The 20,516-nt window shown below is 55.9% G+C and overlaps 2 protein-coding genes across 5 annotated transcripts in view; both read left to right on the top strand.

The window, feature by feature from the left end:
• The window catches only part of RPH3AL (rabphilin 3A like (without C2 domains)), a 44,688-nt gene extending 28,754 nt beyond the window's left edge, over positions 1 to 15,934 (top strand). Inside the window, exons 7-11 of one of the 3 annotated variants that reach the window (XR_008311722.1) lie at positions 446 to 559; positions 2,181 to 2,366; positions 6,923 to 7,436; positions 11,711 to 12,583; positions 15,810 to 15,934. Coding sequence is in view for 1 of the 3 variants with exons in the window: in XM_053274504.1 (XP_053130479.1) it covers positions 446 to 559; positions 2,181 to 2,366; positions 6,923 to 6,957 (335 nt within the window). In the remaining 2 variants the exon portion in view is untranslated. Of the gene's footprint in view, positions 1 to 445; positions 560 to 2,180; positions 2,367 to 6,922; positions 8,477 to 11,710; positions 12,584 to 15,809 lie in introns of those variants that run through there. The other 2 variants (XR_008311721.1, XM_053274504.1) reach the window with 2 other exon arrangements.
• Positions 15,935 to 16,161: 227 nt separating this feature from the next.
• Positions 16,162 to 20,516, top strand: part of DOC2B (double C2 domain beta) — a 52,854-nt gene continuing 48,499 nt past the window's right edge. The window contains exon 1 of one of the 2 annotated variants that reach the window (XM_053274495.1): positions 16,162 to 16,912. In XM_053274495.1, the coding sequence (XP_053130470.1) occupies positions 16,555 to 16,912 (358 nt within the window). In that variant the 5' untranslated portion in view covers positions 16,162 to 16,554. The remainder of the gene's footprint in view (positions 16,913 to 20,516) is intronic. The other variant, XM_053274497.1, reaches the window with a different exon arrangement.

Genomic DNA, 20,516 nt, shown 5'->3' on the forward strand with positions numbered 1-20,516 from the left:
CATGAGCACAAGCCTCCATAATGCATTGGTACATATTGGGAGGAGGAGAGCTGATCTTGTGGCTGTGAGCATGAATGCCAGATGGACCAAGGATCTGACTTGGCCCAAGGCAACGTCCTTTGTTCCTCTCGGGTCCCTCTGCTAAGCAGGGCTCACCTTGGTTTGCATTTGGATTGTTGGCTACATGGGAATATGGTCAGAGATTCCCCTTAGAGGATAGGGCCGTAGCTCAGCGGTAGATACCTGGTCAGGTTTGGGTGGGAGTAGGTAGTGCTTTTGGCATTTCAGGAGGAAACGGGGGCAGTTATGATACAATACAATACGATACGATGACTATTTAGTTCTAGTTTTCGAATGCAGATCTATCTAGGCCATCGGGCAGCCCTGCTTGGGGCCTGCACTCAGACGTTCGGAGTAACCTCCTTGCTTCCCCTTCTTCCTGCAGTGGTTTCCAGCGACAGCGAGAGCGACTCTGAATTCAGCTCGTCCAGCCTGGATGACCGGTCCTTAGCGGCAGGATCGAAGGGTTTTAAGATCAGACAACACCGAGCCGAGCTGGGTGAGGAAAGCAGCCATGCGTCGGTGTGCAAAATGGGTGTGCTCCCTTGGCCCTTCCTTCAGGAGCATTCCTGTCCTGTTTTCACTGCCGAATCTGGGGTGGGCTGGGGTTTGGGTTGCCATAGGCTGGCTTTCCAAAGCCGGGTGCCTAATTTGCATATTATGTAGATTGGCTTGAAAATAATTTTTGAGCAGAAGAGTGACTGCATGTTATGCTCCATAACTCCACTTCTACAAAGGCTAGAGCTTAGCTTTTTTTAAAAAAAATGAAAGCTGAAATCTGGACGAATCTGGGTGGGCTAAGCAATCTGGGAGAAACCCGGAATTTCGGGGGGCATGGCAACACTAGCTGGGGTGTCCCTGCAAAAGTGGCCCCTGGAAAAAGCTGCAGATTTCTCCCCGTGTGGTCCTGCCGTTGGGCTCCCATACAAAAGCGCAGGCTTTCTTGCTGGCTGTGTCTCCTTTGAGAAAAATTGATGAGAAATGTCCAGGACTCGTTCTGTTAAAAAGCCCTTTCTCTTCTTCAGGATGGTATTTTAGCGTGTTTTATTAAAGAATTGATTTTCAAGAACCCTTTTCATGCGATTGTGCTTTCCCCCTTTTTAATAACCGTCTGTGGATTTCGTAATATATTACGGTGGATTTTAATCTGTTGCTTTGATTGATGGTTGCTCCAAGGTTTCTTGACTGGCAAGCCCTGCATGAGAGATGGGTTGTATATCATATTTAGACAAAGGACTGGCTGTTTGCATCAATAAACCACACTCTGTTCTGTCTTGTTTTCTCACAATGGATGGGGTGTGTGGTGCAGAGACCTGACTTTATGGGAGCTCCTGTCAATGGCTTGTTGCATGAAATTTGTGCAGGGATTCTCCAGCTTAGATCTCCAGATGGTGTTGGGGCCCCATCAGTGGCATTGGCCATTGTGGCTGGGGATGATGGTAGTTGTAGTCCGGCAGCATCTGGGCACCCAGATTTGGGAACCCTTGCCTTTGTGGGTTTCTGCTTTTTTGTTGCTTGTATTTTTGCTTTTGGTCTGCCGGCCCCCTGGGAAAGAGCCCAGCTGTAAATAAAGGTCTTGTTGGGAATTCTCTCTCGTAAGAGATACCCTTCTAATATAGCAGAGTGCACAGAGGCACAACACAGCGGAGTCTGCCTAGGCATGCATGTACTCTGAGAGTAAAAGAAACTTGGAGCCAGTTCATAGTTTCAAATCAATATAAGGAGTCTTTATTAGTGAACTCCATTCTAGATAGTAAAGTGGAGAGATAGGATCTCTAATCTATCTAGCTTGCCAGATGCAGAGGGATGCATCTCTGCACACATGGTGCAGGGGGAAGGAGGAGCTTGCATGTTGCAAGGGAGAGAAAGGGAAGAGAAGAAGAAGTGGAAGGGCAGGCAGGCAGGAAGTCCCCAAGAGTAGCTATCTACATATCAAAGGGATAGTGTCAGAGCAGTAGAGATGGGATGACCAATGTCTTGACCCCTCTAGCCCTCTGACTCACTAGTCTGTCCCCCTCTGTCATTGAGACATGAGACAGTGCAGAGTCCTTCACTTCCCACAGGTCTTTCTGCCTGGGTTGGGAGAGTTCAGGCCCTTGGTTTTCCTGCCTCCCTTGCAGTTTCCGGTAGCGAGGCTGCCCGAGGGCCCAGCAGAAGTACCAGCCGGGCCTTGGGGAGCATCCCGTCCGAGAGCCAGAGCAGCCTGGGCAGTGAGCGAGGTGGAGGCCTGAGCGCCACGGAGAGCTACCAGAGCGACCTGCTGGCTGACGACGACGACAGCGAAGCCCACCGCAGCGGCATCACTGGTGAGCAGGGCGGGGAAGGGGATCCAGGGGACGTTTGACTGCAACTCTTGAAGGCTGTTGTGGCTGGGGATGGTGGGAGTTTGTGGCGCCCAGAGCAGCGTGCGTGGTTAGGCTCATCCTCACAACTGCCTTGTGAGGTGGGCTCGGCTGTGGGAGAAGTGACTGGCTCAGAGTCAGCGGGTGATTTCCGTGGCTGGACGGAGATCTGGATCCCCACTCCCAAGTCCAACACTCGATCCGCTATGCTATGCTAGCTTTCTGGGGGTTGCCACCCTTTGACATTTGGGGACCCAAGGCCGAGAACCTCTGATGTAGGAGGGATCAAGGACTCAAGGTCCTCCATATTCATGTGTGGCAATGCTGGAAGAGGGCGGCACTGTTCAGAATGGTAGGCGCAAAGTTCTCCATCCCACTGAGAGTGAATGCGGAACCCAGAAGGTACGGATCCAAAGGACACCATCTCTTCCCATCTCCTTGACAGCCCTGCTCTCCCATGGGGTGGGGCACTAAAAGGCATATTTTTCTTGTGATGATGATGGTGGTAAGAGAAGCCCCGTCCCTTCATTTAGGAGCCGGGCACACAAGCTTCCGTTTTCTGGCCATCTGTGCGTTTAAAACAAAGTCAGAGGTGGGGAGCCTGCTTGCCTGTCCAGCCCCAATTAGGTAGGTCAAGCAGACCTGACACAGATTTGGCCCCCCACTTCGGAACAAGGTGGGCGGGGACATGGCCCGACCCAGACAGACGTCCCCGGCTCTGACCTTGCTTTTCTCTAACCACATGATCAGATCTCGGGAGGGCGCCCAGCTCCCAAACCAGGGGCGAACGCTTCTCCGACCCTCATAATAATTGTGAGAACAGCCCTCCACAGCGGCTTTCTCTCTGGAACCAGAGGGGGCCTGGTCCTGGTGCTGTTGGCTCACTGCTTCTCATTAGGATGGGCACAAACTAGTTCCTGCACTCCTGGGAGACAGCGGTGGGGTCTGTTAGGGGGCAGGGAGGGCACCCTCCCTGCCCCTTAAAGGACGCCCCCCCCGCCTCCAAACCAGCTCGAACGCCAGACTTCCGAACCGGTTCACAAAAGGAGCGCCGAACTGGTCCGTGCACACCCCCTCTTCCGGTTTCCAGTTCCAGATGGTGACCAGGGCTTGGCAGACCAGTCTGTTGTGGCTTCTCACCTGCGCCACGGTCCTGCTGCCCAAACGGAAGGGGTGGCGGCAGCGAGTCAGCCTCCCAGCCCGCCTCTCCCTTTCTCTCCCCGGTTGGCAGTTGGTAGCTGTTGCTTCGGCTGGGCGGCTGTCGGCTCACGAGGGAAAGTGAGGTGCAAATTCAATTTGCAGGAACAGGGAAGGTTTGAAAAGAAGTGTGAGTTTGCTATTCGGGGTGAAGAGCTAGTTTTTGCTGATTTGTTTCACCCAGGCTCCTCTTGTTAAACAGGGGTGTGGAATTCCACCCCCACCCACCTTTGGACCACTTTTAAACCTAAGATACTTAATTCTTAGGCAGGAGAGCGGAGCTTGGGGTAGCCAGCATGACTGGTCCCCTTAGCTAAGCAGGGTCTGCCCTAGTTGCATATGAATGGGAGACTTGATGTGTGAGCACTGGAAGAGATTCCCCTTAAGGGATAATGGGGCCGCTCTGGGAAGAGCATCTAGGTCCAAGTTTCCTCCCTGGCAGCAGCATCTCCAAGATAGGGCTGAGAGAGACTCCTGCCTGCAACCTTGGAGAAGCTGCCGCCAGTCTGGGTTGACAATCGTGAGCTAGATGGACCAAGAGTCTGACTCAGTATATGGCAGCTTCCTATGTTCCTAAATACGCACACTTTTTTACACATATGGAGCTCTCTCTCACCCATCTGGGAACAAGCCTGTGAAGACAGCTGCTCTCAGGAATGTGTCTGTGTCCTGACACTGACTTTGGGCTAATGGGTAATGAGAGGTGAGGCAGCCTTCAGCCCCCAGGGCCATGGAAGCCCCCTTTGCTAGCCTCTGGAAACCGTGGCTGTACTGTATAGTGCTTATGAACGATTAAGCCCTCAACAGCTTTTGGTTGACTAGGTGGGCTAGTGGCCATAGCAGAGTGGCTGAGCATCTGCTTTCCGTGAAGAAGGCCCCAGCATCTTGGAGAGATGCCGCCAGTCTGTATAGATAGTCTTGAATTTTACAATAAATAAATAAATAAATAAATATAGAAAACGTGAAAACTTGGCTTTTTACCCAGGCTTTTATGTGATTGTCTCCGCTGCTGCTTCTTTGTCTTTTGTATGATTATTTTATGCATGTATGAAAGGCGGTATATAAATCGAACAATCAATCAATCAATCAATCAATCAATAAAATCTCCAGGTAGGACTGGGAAAGACTCCTGCCTGAAACCTTGGAGAGATGCTGCCAGTCAATGTAGGCAGTCCTGAACTAGATGGACCAAGGGTCTGACTCAGTTGAAAGCAGCCTCATTTGAAACCATGCCCCCCCCTTCCCCCCCCTTCTTTTTTGGGAGCAACACTCTCTTTTTTTTCAAATGGAAGTGAACTTCTCAGAAAGCTGTCTCCTGCCCCCTGCTGCTTCTTGGGTGTGCTCCCGTGACATTTCACCGCAGCCCAGATGTGTCTCTGCAGCTCTCTTCAGCCAAATTTCTCCCCGGGATTTGGAGTTCCGGAATATTTGTCTTGCTTTCAAAGCCCACTGAAAAGCACTGCTAGGTTGATGGGGGCTGCAGGCCAGTAATCCCCGGGGACCTCTGAAGCTGGAGGACCCCAGAAGTAGTGGCCACCAGAGGCCCTGTGAACAGATCGCTCCCTCTTTTCTCGGCACAAGGGCAAATGGTGTGATCTGCTTGTGTCCTTAAAATCACAGTGAATCAAAACTCTTGTTCTGAGCACAGACTTCCATCCTAGCCGCTCATTTCTTTTGGGACACTTCTGTGTGCAGAGAGTCCCTGCGGATTGGTTTTTTTGGCTCCTGCGATGGGATTCGAAAAGTTCCCAGGAGCCGGTTCAGTTCTCAGACCTTCCCCCACAGTCGTTAAAAGCTCGCTAAGAGCCATAATGAGGCGAAGAGCTATGGGTTGTTAGGCTGCCCCGCTGTGAGAAAACAAGGTCCATTAGCGCTTTAGAGAAGGAAGTCAAAATGAGAGGAACCAAGGAGGAAGGATCTGGCGGTGGTGCTGGCGAGAGAGAAGGAGAGAGAGAGAAGAAGCCTGCCTGTGGGCAGGGAAGAGGAGGCCGCAGAAGGTTCACTCAGGAAATGCTTGCTTAAGGCGAGGTTCTCCCAGCTGATGGACTACAATTCCCATCGTCCCCAGCCGCAGTGTCCCAAAGCTAGTGGTGATGGGAAACGTAGTCCCACATCCTCTGGGGACGCTCAGCCTGTACGTGTGTAAATAAATGGGTATTGCAGGCGGCCAGGGGTGCCGGGAAAACAGGCGAGGAGGAGGCAGGAAAAGTGACCATCATCAGGGCACACTGATCCCGAGAACGGAGAACAGGTAGAAAGTCAGGAATCCGCCGGAGTAAGCCAAGCTGGAGTCGGAGCGAGCAGAAACCCAAAGTGCTTCACCTCCTGCCTCTGCGGACAAGGTCAGGGGAGTGTCAGGGGGTCGGCAGCCGCGGGAGACCCTGGGGTGGGAGCGGAGGCTCCCCCCCATCCCGGGACCCCACCTCCTTGTCCTGGGTGTCAGACTCAGGTCTTGTGGGCTCGGGGTCAGGATTCGTGACCAGCCCCCCAAGCCTCTGGCACTTGCTCTCCGCATGGAAGTGGATCCTGCCAAACTGCCCTGGAACTTCCGGAGTCTCCGGTGGGAGGGGAGCCCCCTTCCCACTGTGCAGATCAGGCCTAGAGACGGTGTCGCTTTCCCAGGACACTCCATGAGTTCCAGAGGAGTCCAATAGGGGCCATAGAATTCAAGGCAGAGCCCAGGCCCACTTTCTTGGCTTGTTTGGTTGGGCTTTGTCCCCTGCCGGCTGGGCTCCCACTCTGTGCGTGCCCGCTACCTTGACTGGCTGGTGAGCCTTTTCTGGACGCTGCCGGGTCGCATGTTTTCAGAGCTCCCTTCCTTCCCATGAGCACAGGCAGGGGCCGAGAAGCCGACGCTCTGCTCCCGATCCTGTGCCTGCACCACGCTCTGCTCACCGCCCTGCCTGTCGAATTCGAGGCCTTGTTTGTTTACTCCGGCCCAGAGACTATAGGCAGCCTGTTGGTTTCTAGACACATTTGAATCCGCTTTCCCTGGGCAGGACATGAAAGCAGGACATGGAAAGCAATACCAGATAATCCCACCGCAAAGGATTCTCAGCCTAGTGCAGGAAGCATCTGCAGTGACCAACTAAACAAGACTTGATGGGCAAGTGGATCGGGAGAGATGCTGGCTCTTGGAGAGGGGGCGGCAGGCAGGTGGGCGGACCCGCCCACGCCTGAGAACCAGCCAATGGGCTGTGGCGGCTGCCCACCCACCCCCTCCGCCCCACGGAACATCCACTTCCTGGCTGGTTCCTGCCTCCCGCTCGGCTTTGTTGATTTGGTGTCTTTGGTTCTTCTCTCCCCCCCCCCTTTTTAACAAGGGAAGCGGCGTCTCCCGACAAGCCCCTGGTGCTGATGGGAAAGAAGCTCCTTGGCGGGACCGGCCTCTTGGGCCCGACTGGCCACGCGGGACTTGGCGTGGTGGTGGACCGGAACTCTGGGCGACATACGGACCCGCAGCGGCCTTGATGATCCGAAGCCGCCACTGCGGAGATGGGGCCGTGGCCGTGGGCGTCTGTCTGTTGCGCCGTTGTGTGTTGCTGCTTTGCTGCCCCGACAGAGCCGGCGCTGCTGGGGTTCTGAGGAGCCCCGGGGCACGCGGAGGCCTGGTGTGACCCTCTCCATGAAAGGATCCTGACTGTGAGCGTGGAGATCCCGCCGGAGGAACGTTTCGTGGGGAAAGGCAGCGTCACCGTCCGCCGGAAAGGGCCCTCTGGCTCCTTGCGCAAGCTCCAGATGTTTCCCGTGCATTCTCTCCCCCACCTGTCGTCCCCCTGCCCTGATGGACTCCTCCGAAAAAGCACCGAAGGGGATGGATTCAGTTGTGTGCCAAGGGTGTGTGTGTGTGTGTGTGTGTCTCACGGCTTCTCCTTCCAGGATTGGGGGGCGGGGGGAGAATTGAAGAGGGCAAGTCAGCAGTCGGCTTGGAGAGGTGGTGGTGGGAGTTGGGGACGGGCGGGGTGCCCAAGAGCCCTCCCCGGTACAGAAGAGGGTCCCTCGTGGCAGATGATCTGGCTGGAGAGGTGGCAGCCAGGGAACTGTGCCTTTTCTTGCAGCCTGGAAAGGGTTGTTCCTCCAAGGGGAGGGGGAGGGAGGCTGGGGCTTCTGGCCGTGGGGCAGCGGTGCCAACAGAAGGCCTGCATTTGCCCTCAACCTCCAGCCAGTGAGTGAGCAAGCTCCGTTGCAGAGCTTACGTGGGTGAAAGTGGGAAGGGATTTGACAGCTCTTTGGGCTTCTGGTTGCCTGCTGGGGGCTGCTGATACCGCCCAGAAGGCCAAAGCGGCCCCTCCTGGAGGAAGAGTGACATTTGTGGGACCGACTACCTGTGGAATGACGTCTCTCTAGCTTCCATCTGTCTTTGCTTGTGCTGACCGTGGCTGGTACTGGCCCCCCCCCCCCGCTGAAGTCTACCCACCACCCAGAAGGGGTGTTCAAGTGGGTCTTCATCACCAGTTAGTCCCGGGAATTAAAAAGCACACTAGAGTACGCACGTGCCCCCTTGCCTCTCCTTTCTGGCATAGCCGACCAGGGAGCACCGGAACAGCCCCGACACTCAGACGGGGACGCAATCACAGTGAGGTCGAAATCGAGAACTTCCTTTAAATGCCACTGCAGCAGTAGACGGAGGGGGGTGGAGCGTGGCCAGTCGGTTAGGAACATAGGAAGCTGCCATATCCTGAGCCAGACCCTTGGTCTATCTAGCTCAGGATTGTCTTCACGGACTGGCAGCAGCTTCTCCCAAGTTGCAGGCAGGAATCTCTCTCAGCCCTATCTTATATGATGTACAAACAACCACTTTGTATATAATTGTGCTTTGGCAACGTATTGTATGCTTTGGTAGTTTGTTGGTTCAATAAAAAAAACCTTGTCCTATTTTTATTTTTTTTTAAATCTTGTCCTATCTTGGAGATAAGATGGACCCAAGGTCTGACTCAGTAAACGGCAGCTCCCTAGGTTCCCACAGTGGCCCACCAAGATGCCTTTGCCTCTTGGCAGAGAGGTCCACCCTCTGGCAGCATCTCCAGGTAGGGCTGGGAGAAACTCCTGCCTGGCACCCCAGAGAACCTCTGCCAGTCAGTGTAGACAATACAGAGGCAACTGTATCAAGGGCCTGATTCGGTAGAAGGCAGCGTCTTATGGAGGTTTTGGCAGGGAGGAGGCCCTCGCTCAGCGGAAGAGCCCCTGCTGTTCATGCTGGGGAGCCCCAGGCCGAGTCCCTGGCAGCATCACAAGGGGCGGCTGGGAGAGACTCGTGCTTGGAACCTTGTAGGGCTGCTGCCAGTCTGTGCAGGCAATACAGAGCTGGGCAGATCAGGGCTCTGGTTTGGCCCTTCTCGCTCCATCCTGAGCCTCTTGGTGTGCCAAGTCGGTGCTCACACAGGGCAACGGAGCATGTCCGGGTGGGGGTCACAGTTCTTTTGCTGCCGTCTCTCTTTCCCAGGCTGGCTGGGGCGAAGCTTCCATTTCCAGGCCTGGAAGGCCCCCAGTTCGAGGCTGTGTTTTTCTGGGGGTTGGCCTCGAGGTTCTTTCTGCCGCCCTGCAGCGTGCGGAGGTGTCGGCGTGCCGCGGGAGAGGCTCCACACAAGGGCTTTGCTTTTCTCTCTGAAAGGCGATGTTTTCAGAGGGGGGTGAGGAATAGTTCTCCATGTTGCTGGGAAGCGGACTCCCGGTTGTCTTTTCAGCTCGTACTCCGGCAAGGCTTGAGTTGCCTTGGAGCCTCCTGGGTGTTTTCTATCCCGGAACCTGAGCCTGGCTAATCTGGGAGGGCGGGCATTTGTAATGCAAAGGAGCCTCCCGGCCAATGTCCGTTCTGTGCTTCTATTGCAACCTGTTTGAAGCAAGGCCTACTTTGGCCTCCTGTGAAAATGGTCTCTTGCTCGAGGCTGAGGCCCACGGAGAAGCCACCCTGCCCCAGAATGCAGCATGCCTTCTGCATGAGGCAAGTCCTGAGGCAGGGAACAGTAAGTGTGTGGTTTGAGGAGTCTGGGGCGGCCTCTGGAAATCAGCACCATGGACAGAGCAAGGTCAGGGCACCAGGCAGAGAGCCTCCAATTGGGCAGAAACTTAGGAAGCTACTTTCTGCTGAGTCAGGCCCTTGATCCATCTCTCTTAGCATTGTCTACCCTGAGTGGCAGCAACTCTCCAAGGTTTCAGGCAAGAGTCTTACCCAGATCTGGAGATGCTGCCAGGGGTTGAATCCGGGGCTGTCTATATGGCAAGCAGGGACTGTACCACTGAGCTTACGGACCCACATACATCTCTGTACATCAATGGGAGTTGTCGTGCAACAACATTGGCGGACCCAAGCTCGGGTGCTCCTTGCACTTTTTGCAAGGACCCACCGGCTTAGCGTCTTTCCAAGTTGCCAATAAGTTCCGGCTTCTCGAGTGGAGAAACCTGCTGGAGAGACGGGCTGGTGTGCCGCTGCCAAAACCAACTGGAGATGTGTTTGCTTGACGATAAATCTCCCCCGTCCCGCCTTCCGCGTCTCTGTCGGCACTTTCCCCTCCGCCTTTCCCTGCAAACCACCCAGCAGAATGTAGCACTTAATCGCACCAGCCGCAGAGCCCCCTGTTCCTGGCCTTCGGCTTGTCATTCATTTCCCCCAACAATGAAAGGAGCCATTTAACGTTTCCTGCGAAGGGAAAAAAAATCAGTGTATTGTTCATTAAAATCATATAGCTCTATATATATCTGTACCTCTGGCCTCGCATTCAATCTCAAGGCTTTTAATACCTGGCATTTTGCTTCTCTTTTTTTGCTTTTGTGTTTCTTTAAAAAAACAAAAAGCTCTCTATGCAAATGGCTGTTTGGGATTTGTGTTTGCTCTGTGATGCTGTTGTTTTTGTCGGGGAAGGGGCTCCCATCAAGGACTGGCTGGTTCTGCCGTCCCTCGGTGTCCCAAGCCATGCTCTCCTTTCATCAGTTTGATTGCAAACTTTTAAGGGGACCGTGGAGTGCCTGTCTGGAAGTTGATTCCACTTGTGTTTTTCTCTTGAGATCCTTTTTAAGTGTAGCATTTAAAAACGGGTGCCTTGCTGTGTTTTTGAGAGGCCTCGCTTCAGAGATGGAGCTGAAATGTGTTCTCCCACCACACACACACACACCCCACACCTGAAACGGGGAATTGTGTGTTGAGTATACGTTACCAACTTTCACTCGTGATACCTATGGGCCAAGCTATATATGCCATTAATTGCATCCGCTCTGACATACTTGGTGTCTCTAACTGGATTAGACCGTGACATGAGGGGCTTTGTTTCTGCCAGAGTCCTGATTCTGACGGGGCTCCCTGTGGCTGCTAAGGCCGAAAAGCTCTTTTACGCACATTGTTGGAGTTTCCCATGACTTCTTTTTAACGAAACAACACGTTAGGTTAAGCTACCTAATGGCACAGCAGGGAAATGCTTGACTAACCAGCAAAAGGTTGCCAGTCTAGGAAGAGCATCCGTAAGCTTGCGTGCAGAAGGCTCCACGGTCCCTCCCGGGCAGCATCTCCAAGACAGGATTGAGAGAAAGTCCTGCCTGCAACCTTGGAGAAGCTGCTGCCAGTCTGGGTAGACAATCCTGAGCTAGATGGACCGAGGGTTGGACTCAGTATATGGCAGCTTCCTAGGTTCCTGTTGTAATCAGTGGATTCTTTTGCATCGCCTGGGTCTCCCCTCCCCAGACAGCAGCATTCAGCCCCCCGAGAATCTAAGCTTGCTTTAAAACAAAGTTTCTAGCCCTCAAGCTATGGACGGATGGGCTTGAAAATGCATGGGAGTGGCACGATGAAGGCTGTGCAAGAGGAGATGTTACTCACCAGGCATTCTGGGCAAATGCAGCCATTTTCTCCCCAGGATCCAGCTCAGAAGTGGCAAGTTGTGATTGCTGGCAGCAGAAGCTGGCTGTGCGCAGCTCCGACTGGCTGGTGACGGTTCCCCTGGGAGACCTTTTAACTCAGCTTTTGTTTGTAACGGGGTGCTTTCCAGATTGCGAGCCTTACACCACAAAAAGCAGTGTGGACGGCAATGTTTTGTGGTGCCGAATTCAAACCGCATTAGAGATATGCTGTAAGGGGGCAAGCCTCCTGCAACAGGCAAATAAAGCTTTTTTTCTTTTTGCAGCGTGGATGCGACATTATAGAGCTGCAACACAGCAATGAAATCTGAAAGGAGGTGTTGGAAATAAGAATGGCAGAGGCTGTGATGTCGAAACACACAGGCAATACGGAGGCACGCTTAAGGGACCCGTTGCGACACTGTGATAACTCTGGAAAGCGCCCGGAAGTTTCTGGCTGGCTACTGGACAGTTGAAAAATCCCTGCCTGAAACCTTTGGAGAGCTGCTGCCAGTTTGTGCAGGCAATCCTGAGCTAGAGGGACCGAGGGTCTGACTCAGTATATGGCAGCTTAGGCATAGCTCAGGGGAAGAGCGTCTGCTTTGCAGACTGGAGGTCCCAGGTTCAGTCCCTGGCAGCGGGCCGTGAGAGACCCGTCTCTGTTGGAAACCCTGGATTGCTGCTGCCAGTCAGTGTCGACAGTACTGAGCTCAGTGGGCTAAGGCAGCTTCCTATGATATCCGGATTACTGAGTGCCCTCCTTGTCACCTTTTGAGCAGTGGATTCCTGCCTGCCTGCCCTTTCTGCAAAGCTGCTGGATAGAAATTTGCACCAGGTTAACTATTTTTGCCAAGGAGACCGGTTGAATCTGGCGGTGTATCGTCTGTAGAATGCCGCTCCGAACTTGACTTGGGTGACTTCCGCCGTCCACCCCGTTACGGCTGGAACCACGAAGCGTTGTACCAGGGAGGCACCTCTGAGGCAGGTTCTGCGTTTGAATTCTGGCTCCCCCCCCCGGGTGATTTCGGTTTCCGAAATGTAGCAGGAGGGGCCGGATCAGAGCGATATCGAAACCCATAAAAGCAGCGCTGCCTGTTCCAGGAAGAAGCCAGAGGCGGGGCGGTGGAGAGCGGAGCGCAGCGCGGTCGCAGGGCCGTCTGGTAGGTATCGCTCCGCCTGGCAGCTCACCACTGAGTGATGCATGACAATTAGCTGGAATTAACCTAATAAGGGCTGAGGAACCACAGGACTGCTGCTCCCTCCCCACCTTCTCCCTCTTCTATGCTTGGCCGGGCTCTGTTGTTATGGAGGAGGAGGAGGCAGCAGCTGCCGAAGCGGGCCCAGCCGTGGCCTGGCGTCTGAGCTGGGCACCAGGAATAATGAAGCATGGTTTCAAACATGCGCAGAGTGCCTCCTCCTCCTTCCCCAGGAGGCTTTGCAGACAGGGCCGTTAGCCCGAATCTCCGTCAGAAGAGAGTCTGTGCGTCCACACACCAGCCAAACCTACCCTGAAGCCCCTTCTTGATCCTTGGACCCACCCCACGCACAAGTCGGGCTTTGTCTTGCAAATTCTAGCTTATCTCCGGGGTCTTTCCGGGTTTTAAAAATGCGACTTTTCCCGAAATAGGGAGAGGCACTGACATAGAATCATTAGCGTGATAAGAGGGATACTCGCTTTAGAAATGCAGCTATAGCTCTTAGTAATCTCTTCCCCCCCCACCATTGGCTAGAAGGAAAACACGGATGCGTGCCATGTGAACCTGCACCAAAACACAACCTGAGAGCAGAGGGGACGGGCTGCTTCTCTCAATGCCGCGAGTGTGATTTGAAGTGGCTTCGCTCAACATTGACCCCGCAGCATGAACCCATGTGTGGATAACTCCCAGGAGGCAAATCCCGCCCGGCCTTGTTCATCTGGGGCGCATGGGGGAACCACACATCTGTGCTAGCCCTCAGGGAGGTTCCGAAGCCCTAACCCAGCCCTGCAAACCCTCCGGCGGCTGGTGGACTACGATGCCCATCACCCCCAGTCCCAGTGGCCAGAAGCCAGGGACGATGGGAATTATAGTCTGACATCTGCAGGAGGGCCAGAGTTTGACACCTTTGGTGTAGGCCGCCCTGAGCCAGACGGGTCGCCAAGGGTCTGACTCGGCGTCAGGCTTTAAGGCCGCCTCGGCTCCTGTATTCCAGGACAGGCTGCGCGGAAGAAGCCTGCTGGCGAAGAGAGGGAGTGCTGGGGATACGGCCATACTTCAGAATCTGTTGACAAATGCAGAGGTGGGAAGTAAGCAGTTCTAAAATGTTGCCAGCCTCCCAGAAACGCCGCTGCCTGTAAAACCAGAAGTCTCCCAGTGTGGAGGATCTGGGTGTTCTGCTCTCTGTCTGGCTCTGCAGGGATTGCTGCTGGTCCTACAGCGCCACCACTGTGGGTGGGCAGAGGGTGGTACTGCAAGTGCCGAATGGGCAGGGATCAGGTGATGGGAGGGCCCGCTTAGACTTCTGCCTGTGCCTGTACGGCTGCCAACTCCAGGCTGGTTCTTCAGTCTGAGCAACTTGTGGGAGACTGTGCTGGGCTTGGGCTGGACCACCTGAGCAGTTCCTGCTCCCAAACGTGAGCTGTTTCTCTCTCTTTCAGCCTTTGACAGTCTCCCAGGAAGAAGGCTGGTCTCGCCTCCTTTGCTGACTGGCCAGTTAGACTCCGGGAGGAGAGCCGGTCTTGCGGCTGTGACCCCTTTGCTCAACATGGTTTGTGTGGGTCAGGGAGACTGGCTGTGAGCGCTGTAAGATGTCCCCTTTTGGCAGGGCTGCAAAGCCTCAGCCCTCTTGCAGATGTTGCCCTACGAGACTCCCTTCTACTAGAGGCCACTGTGGCTGGGGATTGTGGGAGGGGCCACCTAATGGCACAGCGGGGAAGTGTGTAGGAACATAGGCAGCTGCCATATACCGAGTCAGACCCTTGGTCCATCTAGCTCAGGATTGTCTTCACAGAGTGGCAGTGGCTTCTCCAAGGTGGCAGGCAGGAGTCTATCCCAGCCCTATTTGAAGATGCTGCCAGGGAGGGAACTTGGGACCTAGATGTTCTTCCCAGAGCAGCCCCATCATCCCCTGAGGGGAATCTCTTCCAGTGCTCACACATCAAGTCTCCCATTCAAATGCAACCAGGGTGGACCCTGCTTAGCTAAGGGGACCAGTCATGCTGGCTCCCCCAAGACCAGCTCTCCTCTCCTTCCTTCACCCCCACCTTACTTTTTACAAGCACACAATGACAAACCGGGAGGGCACCCAGGTCCGGAACGTGGGGAGGATGCCATAAGAACATAAGCAGAGCCCCGCTGGATCCGGCCCTAAGAAGGCCCATCCAGTCCAGCATCCTGCTTCACACAGTGGCCCACCGGGAAGCCCCCAGGCAAGAGCTTGAAGGCACTCTTCCCCCTGGACTTCGGGGCCAAAGTCCAGGGCCTCCACAGACCCTGCCCCCCCCTCCAAATCCTCTTTAGTCTGTCTCAGGTGGTAGGGCCACCTAGCTGAGCACGATGATGCTTAATTTTATTTTTCATTTATTTATTTATTTAACATATTTTTCTACCGTCCCAAACTCACGTCTCTGGGCGGCTCACAGCAAATTTGCGGGGTGGGGTCAGGGCCTCCCGAGGCCTCTAGGTCCAGGCTCCCAAATTACCCAGGTGCACCTCTGCTCCTTGCAACTGGGATTCAGAGGCGTCATGCCCTTGTCCGGCCCTCTTGAGGATCGCCGGAATGTTTCCCAGTGAAATACCAAGTGCTGGTTTATTACCGCGGAAGCCCTCCAGGGCTTGGGTCCAGGGTCCCTAAGAGAGCGCCTTCTCCTCCATGAACCCTCCTGCCTATTGAGGTGGTCGGGAGAGGTCGGGTTAGGCCTGTTTGGTGGCAGCTCCGGGCTGGGCCTTCTCTGTGGCTGCCCAAGGGCTCTGGAAGTGCTCCCGGTCAATACAAACACCTCTCCATCGCCGACTGCTTTTAGGAAGGCCCTCAAGACACACCTGTTCTCTCGGGCTTTTTTTGACTGGGATTGCTTTGGAGCGGTTTCGTTGTTTTTATCCCATGCGTTTGTTTTCGTGGTTTTTATTCTGTGGAATTGTTGTAATTGTCTTTGCTCCTGTTTTATGTGTGTGGTTTTAAATTGTGTACAAAACCTGGGGAGGCAGTGTGTCAATATGATAAATAGATAAATAAATGAAAAAACAACAAAATCCTGCCTAAGGAGACGCGCCCTGCTTGTGCAGAAGATACCTGGCTTCATCTGGGTCCCTGGAGGTCAGCCCTCTGATTTGATCATCTGTGCTGGGGCCCACATCCTGGGGGAGGGGGGCACATGATCTCAACCTGCCTTCCCCCTTCTTTTTGCAGGAGCCTGTCTCTTCCCTTCGGCATCGCTCTGCCTGCCCGCCCGCCCGCCCAGCTTAAGCGGAGTCCCCTCTGGGCGAAGTGTGGATCTGCAGCCCTCCTGTCTGGTGGTACTTGTGCAAGAGGGCACATCCCCAGTGAAAGAGAGAGAGCGCGCACACACACACACCCCGCGCACCAGCAGCAGGCAGAAGCCACAGGGGAGAGCGCCAGGCGGATGTTCAGCCCAGGTAACCAAGATTCCGCCTCTCCCCCAGCACGGAGGAGGGGACAGGCAGGAGCGAGGAGGGACGGATCTGTCCTGCCACCGGCGACCCCGGCAATCTGGGGCCGTAGCGGCTCTCCCCCCCCGCCCGCCGCCCGCCGCCCGCCCTGTCCACCTGCCGCCCCAGCCTCCTGATTCCTTGGCTGCTTCTCCTCGGCTTTGTTGCTAGCTGGTGACATCACCCGACTGCCCACCCCGCTGCTGCCTCTCAGCCGTGCAGCTTCTCTCTCTCTCTCTCTCTCCTTCCCCAGATTCACAGGCAGAGCCGGCTCCAGAAGCAACAGCATGCCCAGGCGGCTGGGGACTGCAAGGGCAAGGCGAGCCATCTGAGGGGCCGGCGGGGACCCCCGTGCCCGTTCTCCCTCGGCCTGCCTGCCTCGCCCGGAGGGGTCGCCCCTGGGGTCCCCCCTCCCCGCCTGCCTGCCGGCCGCCCCCCTCGCTGCAGTGCTCTGGCGGGGCAGCCCTCCTCGGGGAGCTGCCTGCATGACTCTCCGCAAAGGGGAGAAGACCACCATCAGCATCCAGGAGCACATGGCCATTGACGTCTGCCCTGGACCCATCCGGCCCATCAAGCAGATCTCGGACTACTTCCCCCGCTTCCCCCGCGGCCTCCCCGCCACGGTCACCCGGAGCAACAGCCTGCGGTCCTCCGCCAGCCAGGCGGCCGTCAGCCCCTCGGAGAGCACCGCTGCTGCCCCCCGGGAGGACGACGAAGATGTGGACCAACTTTTCGGGGCGTATGGGACGGAGCCGGCCGAGCAGCCCCCCAAGCGGCACACCAAAGAGGAGGAGGAGGAGGCGGCGGACGCCGACGCCGAGGGCTACGAGTCCGACGACTGCAGTAAGTCCCCAGATCTCCTCGTGGGTCCATCTCTTGGGCCCATCCGTGGCCGGGGTTGTCGGCGGAGTTGGGACGAGGGGCCAGGCGGCCCGGTGCCTGGGGGTCAGGGCAAGCCTGGAAAGGTCACCCTGCCGACATGGGCACAACCCCGCTGGGGCTTCGTCTTGCTCCAGCCCTGTCGCCAAAGCACACCCCCTTTGGTTTCTGCGGCTCTGACACAAGAGCAACCCCAGCAGATGGGTGTGTGTGTGTGTGTGTGCCCAAGAGCCCTGGGCACCGGGGTTGTGGGAATGGCTGTCTGCACAGCTTGGGCTGCTGTTGTGGGTTACATGGACTTGAAGCCGCCCTTGGTGTCAGAATGTGCAAGCGGGGAGCTCTGGCGGCAGCAGACCTGTGAGGCACAGAGAGAGACACCCTGTTCTCCAGACTTCCAGGGACTGGCACTCTCCCTCTCCGCCTTCCGTCTTCTTGCTCCGCGGGACACAGGCTGCTCCTGCCGGCACTGTGCCTTGCCTTGAAGCATTCCATCCTCCCCCCCTCTCCTGTTCTCCGTGGAGCACCATCGATTCCTTCCTCCTCCTAAGTTTGTATTTGGAACTACAGAGAGCTGCTCCTCTTCGCCTTCCTTGGCCCCACCCCGCCGCCCAGACCTGACCCTCTGGGATCTCCCAGTCCTTTGCCTGCTGGTCTCCGCAGTGTCCTGGAATTGGCAGAGAAATGCTCGGCCCTCCCATGAAATCGATCTCGTCTTCCCTGAGCCGTGGCTGCAGACTCCCCCATCTCTGCCCTGGCATCCCCTCCGCCTCGACTCCTCAATGTCATGGCATCGTGGCCAGCCAGCTTGGGTGGGGTGGGCTACCGAGAGCCTGGGTGGCTGCACACCCTCTGCTCCGGCTGGGGTGCCTCTTCCTTGAGCCCCTTGCGAGGCAGAGAGAAGGGGAGCCCCTCCAGCACCCCCGCTCCCCCACCACCATACGGGCAAAGAACCACCAGTTGCTGCCAGTTTCTCTCGCTGGAAGATGCCGGGAAGGGGGAGAAGTGTTTGGGCCTGCTGTGGCACTGCCGGGTGGGCTGTGTGTTTTGGAGGGCTTCCCCCCCTCCCCCCCCCCCCGTGCGCGGCTGGATCCGAGCTTGTTGATGTTCTCGGCTGGCGACGCAGAAGCGCTGGCCGGGTCTCTTGGCGGGTGTGTGTATGTGTTCCTTCCCACCTTTTCCGTTCCTTGACTGCAGCTCGTGAGCTGTGATGCGGCCTGCCAGCAGTGAGCAGAAATACCTCCAGGGAAAACACAGGCGGTGAAGCCTTGGAGTTCTTTATAGAAAGCGGACGCTTCCCCTTTCATCCCCAAAGGGATCCCGCTGCGGCTAACACTCCCCCCCCACACACACACCTGGGAATGGAGAGTATTTTTCGGCACAGGCACAGACCCAGAAAAAACTCCAGGCGGGCGAGCAAGCAGGGCGCTTAAGTTGAGCAGAGAGCCTGTGAGACGCCTGTGTGTGTGTGTGTGTGTGTGTGTGTGTGTGTGTGTGTGTGTCTGCATGTTGGGATTGGACCCCCAGCTTTGCAGCCAGATCTTCAGGGGGGTCCCTTGGGTCCGCAGGGCCAGGGAGGTGCGGCGTTCTTGGCCTCTGCCGTGGTTGCCACCAGGAGATGCTTTCCATGTTAGGGGGCTCCCTCTCTTTGCCGGGGTTTGCACCCCGGCTACTTTTAGCCATCGTGTGGCGGGCGGTAATTCAACGGGGGATGCTTTGACTTGTCCTGGACTGAAATGGGCTGAAATGTCACCTGCTGGGGTTTTCCTTCTCATGCCTCTGTTCTAAGTGCCGGAGTTCTGCCAGGAGGGGGAAGCAGGGGCAGTCCTCCTCCATCCGTGCTTGGTCTGTTCCGCCCCACTCCTGAGATCTTGTGGGTCTCCCTGTTCATCCCAAGCACTTTTGCTGGTGTGGGCTGCTACAAATTGGGGAACAACAGCTTGATTTAAAAAAAAAAAAAAAGGTTTAGGGTTGCATTTGCAAAAGTAAAAAGCAGCAGATATCGTTTCCTGCGAAAATATGGTTGCATGCCAAAAAAAAAAAAAGGGTGGGGCTGTTGTGGTTAAGAATACTTATAGACTGCTTTTCTGCCCAAGCGTTGGGGCAGAGGAGTGCGTGGTCAGCCCATCTGTTTGGGCCGTCGTCGCGGGCCAGGAATAAGCAGGAGAAGCCAAGAGCAGTGCCAGCCAGAGATGGGGCTTTCTGGCCTTGCCCCAAATAATATCCATGGGGAATGTTATGCATGCCCTTCTGGCTCGGCGTGCGCTCTCTCTCTCTTTCTCTCCTTTTCACAGTTATGGCCCAAGTGACAAATCCCGTGGCTGTGAAGGTTAGACTCTTTTGAAAACGCCAATTTCTCATCGGCTTTGAACCGCGCCCGGAGGGCCTTTCGCGCGGCGAGGGGAAATAACTTTCCTGGCGAGAAGGGCCGTGTGGTTAATTTCAGCGGCGCAGGAAGAATGAAAGGCCTGTGGATCAAAGGGGAAGCGTGTCTCTCGGAGGCGGTGGCGGCGGCGGGAGGGGGGGCCTGTTGGGAATGAAAGGCTGGGGAGGGCGCTGGATGCAGCCGCTCTTGTGCTGGGCCTTTTCCATTTGGCTTGCCCCGGGCGCTTAAGGCGGCTTGGAGCTGCAGGTGGGAGAGGGGACCACCCCACCTGACTGCTCCCCAGAAGGTGGGCAGGGGTCCCAGGTGGGCCACAGCACTGTTCCCCCTCTCACAGGGATTCCCAGATGCGGTGGACTACAACTCCCATAATCCTTGAGCAAAAGCCGTTGCAGTGGGGGGTTCTGGGAGTTGTAGTCCGCCACATCAGGGAACCCCTGTTCGAGGGGATGGGTGGAGCAGCATCAGGCAAAGAGACGTCCTTTGGGAAAGTCCTGGGAGTGCAATGCTGGAACATGGGCAGGACGGAAGCACACTTGGCAACAGACAGTGACACTGTTGTTGTGTGTAATCTGGGAAGCGCCCAGGTAGGGCTGGGAGAGCTGAAACGTTGGGGAGCTGCTGCCAGTCAGTGCAGGCAACCTTGAGTTAGATGGACCGAGGGTCGGACTCAGTAGGCAGCAGTAGCAGCTTCCCAGGGTCCTCTGCACACCCTGCGCTTGTACTTCTTGCGGGGTGGGGCTTTTTGCTTCCTCCTCCTCCTCCTCCTCTTGCTATTTTGTCTCTTCTTCCTTTTGCTTTTCCACTCTTGCTAATTGCGCGGCTGATAAAGTGTCGAGAGTGTGTGCAAATGAGAGAAAGCAGAGCAGCGTAATGTGACTGCAGCCGGCGGGGAAAATACAGGCCACAAAGCTGCACTTCCGTCTGGTTTGTGAGGGCGACGGGGGGCTCTGGTGGGAAGGTTTTCTGGGCTGGAGGGGACAGAAGGCCTGAAGCCCGACACACCAGGCGGGTGTCGCCGGATTCTAACTCGGGGGGCTCCCTTGTTTGGAGCACGGTCTCTTAGCCACTGCATGGTGCGGAGTTGGGCATGTATGACAGGGTAGGGTTGCCGGCTTCTTTTTCCCCACGGGGCTTCTCTGCTTTTAGTAGTGGCGTGGTGGGCAGACATTCAACAGGTGCTGCTTT

The sequence above is a fragment of the Hemicordylus capensis genome, chromosome 12, assembly GCF_027244095.1.
Source record: "Hemicordylus capensis ecotype Gifberg chromosome 12, rHemCap1.1.pri, whole genome shotgun sequence".
Lineage (NCBI taxonomy): Eukaryota > Metazoa > Chordata > Lepidosauria > Squamata > Cordylidae > Hemicordylus > Hemicordylus capensis.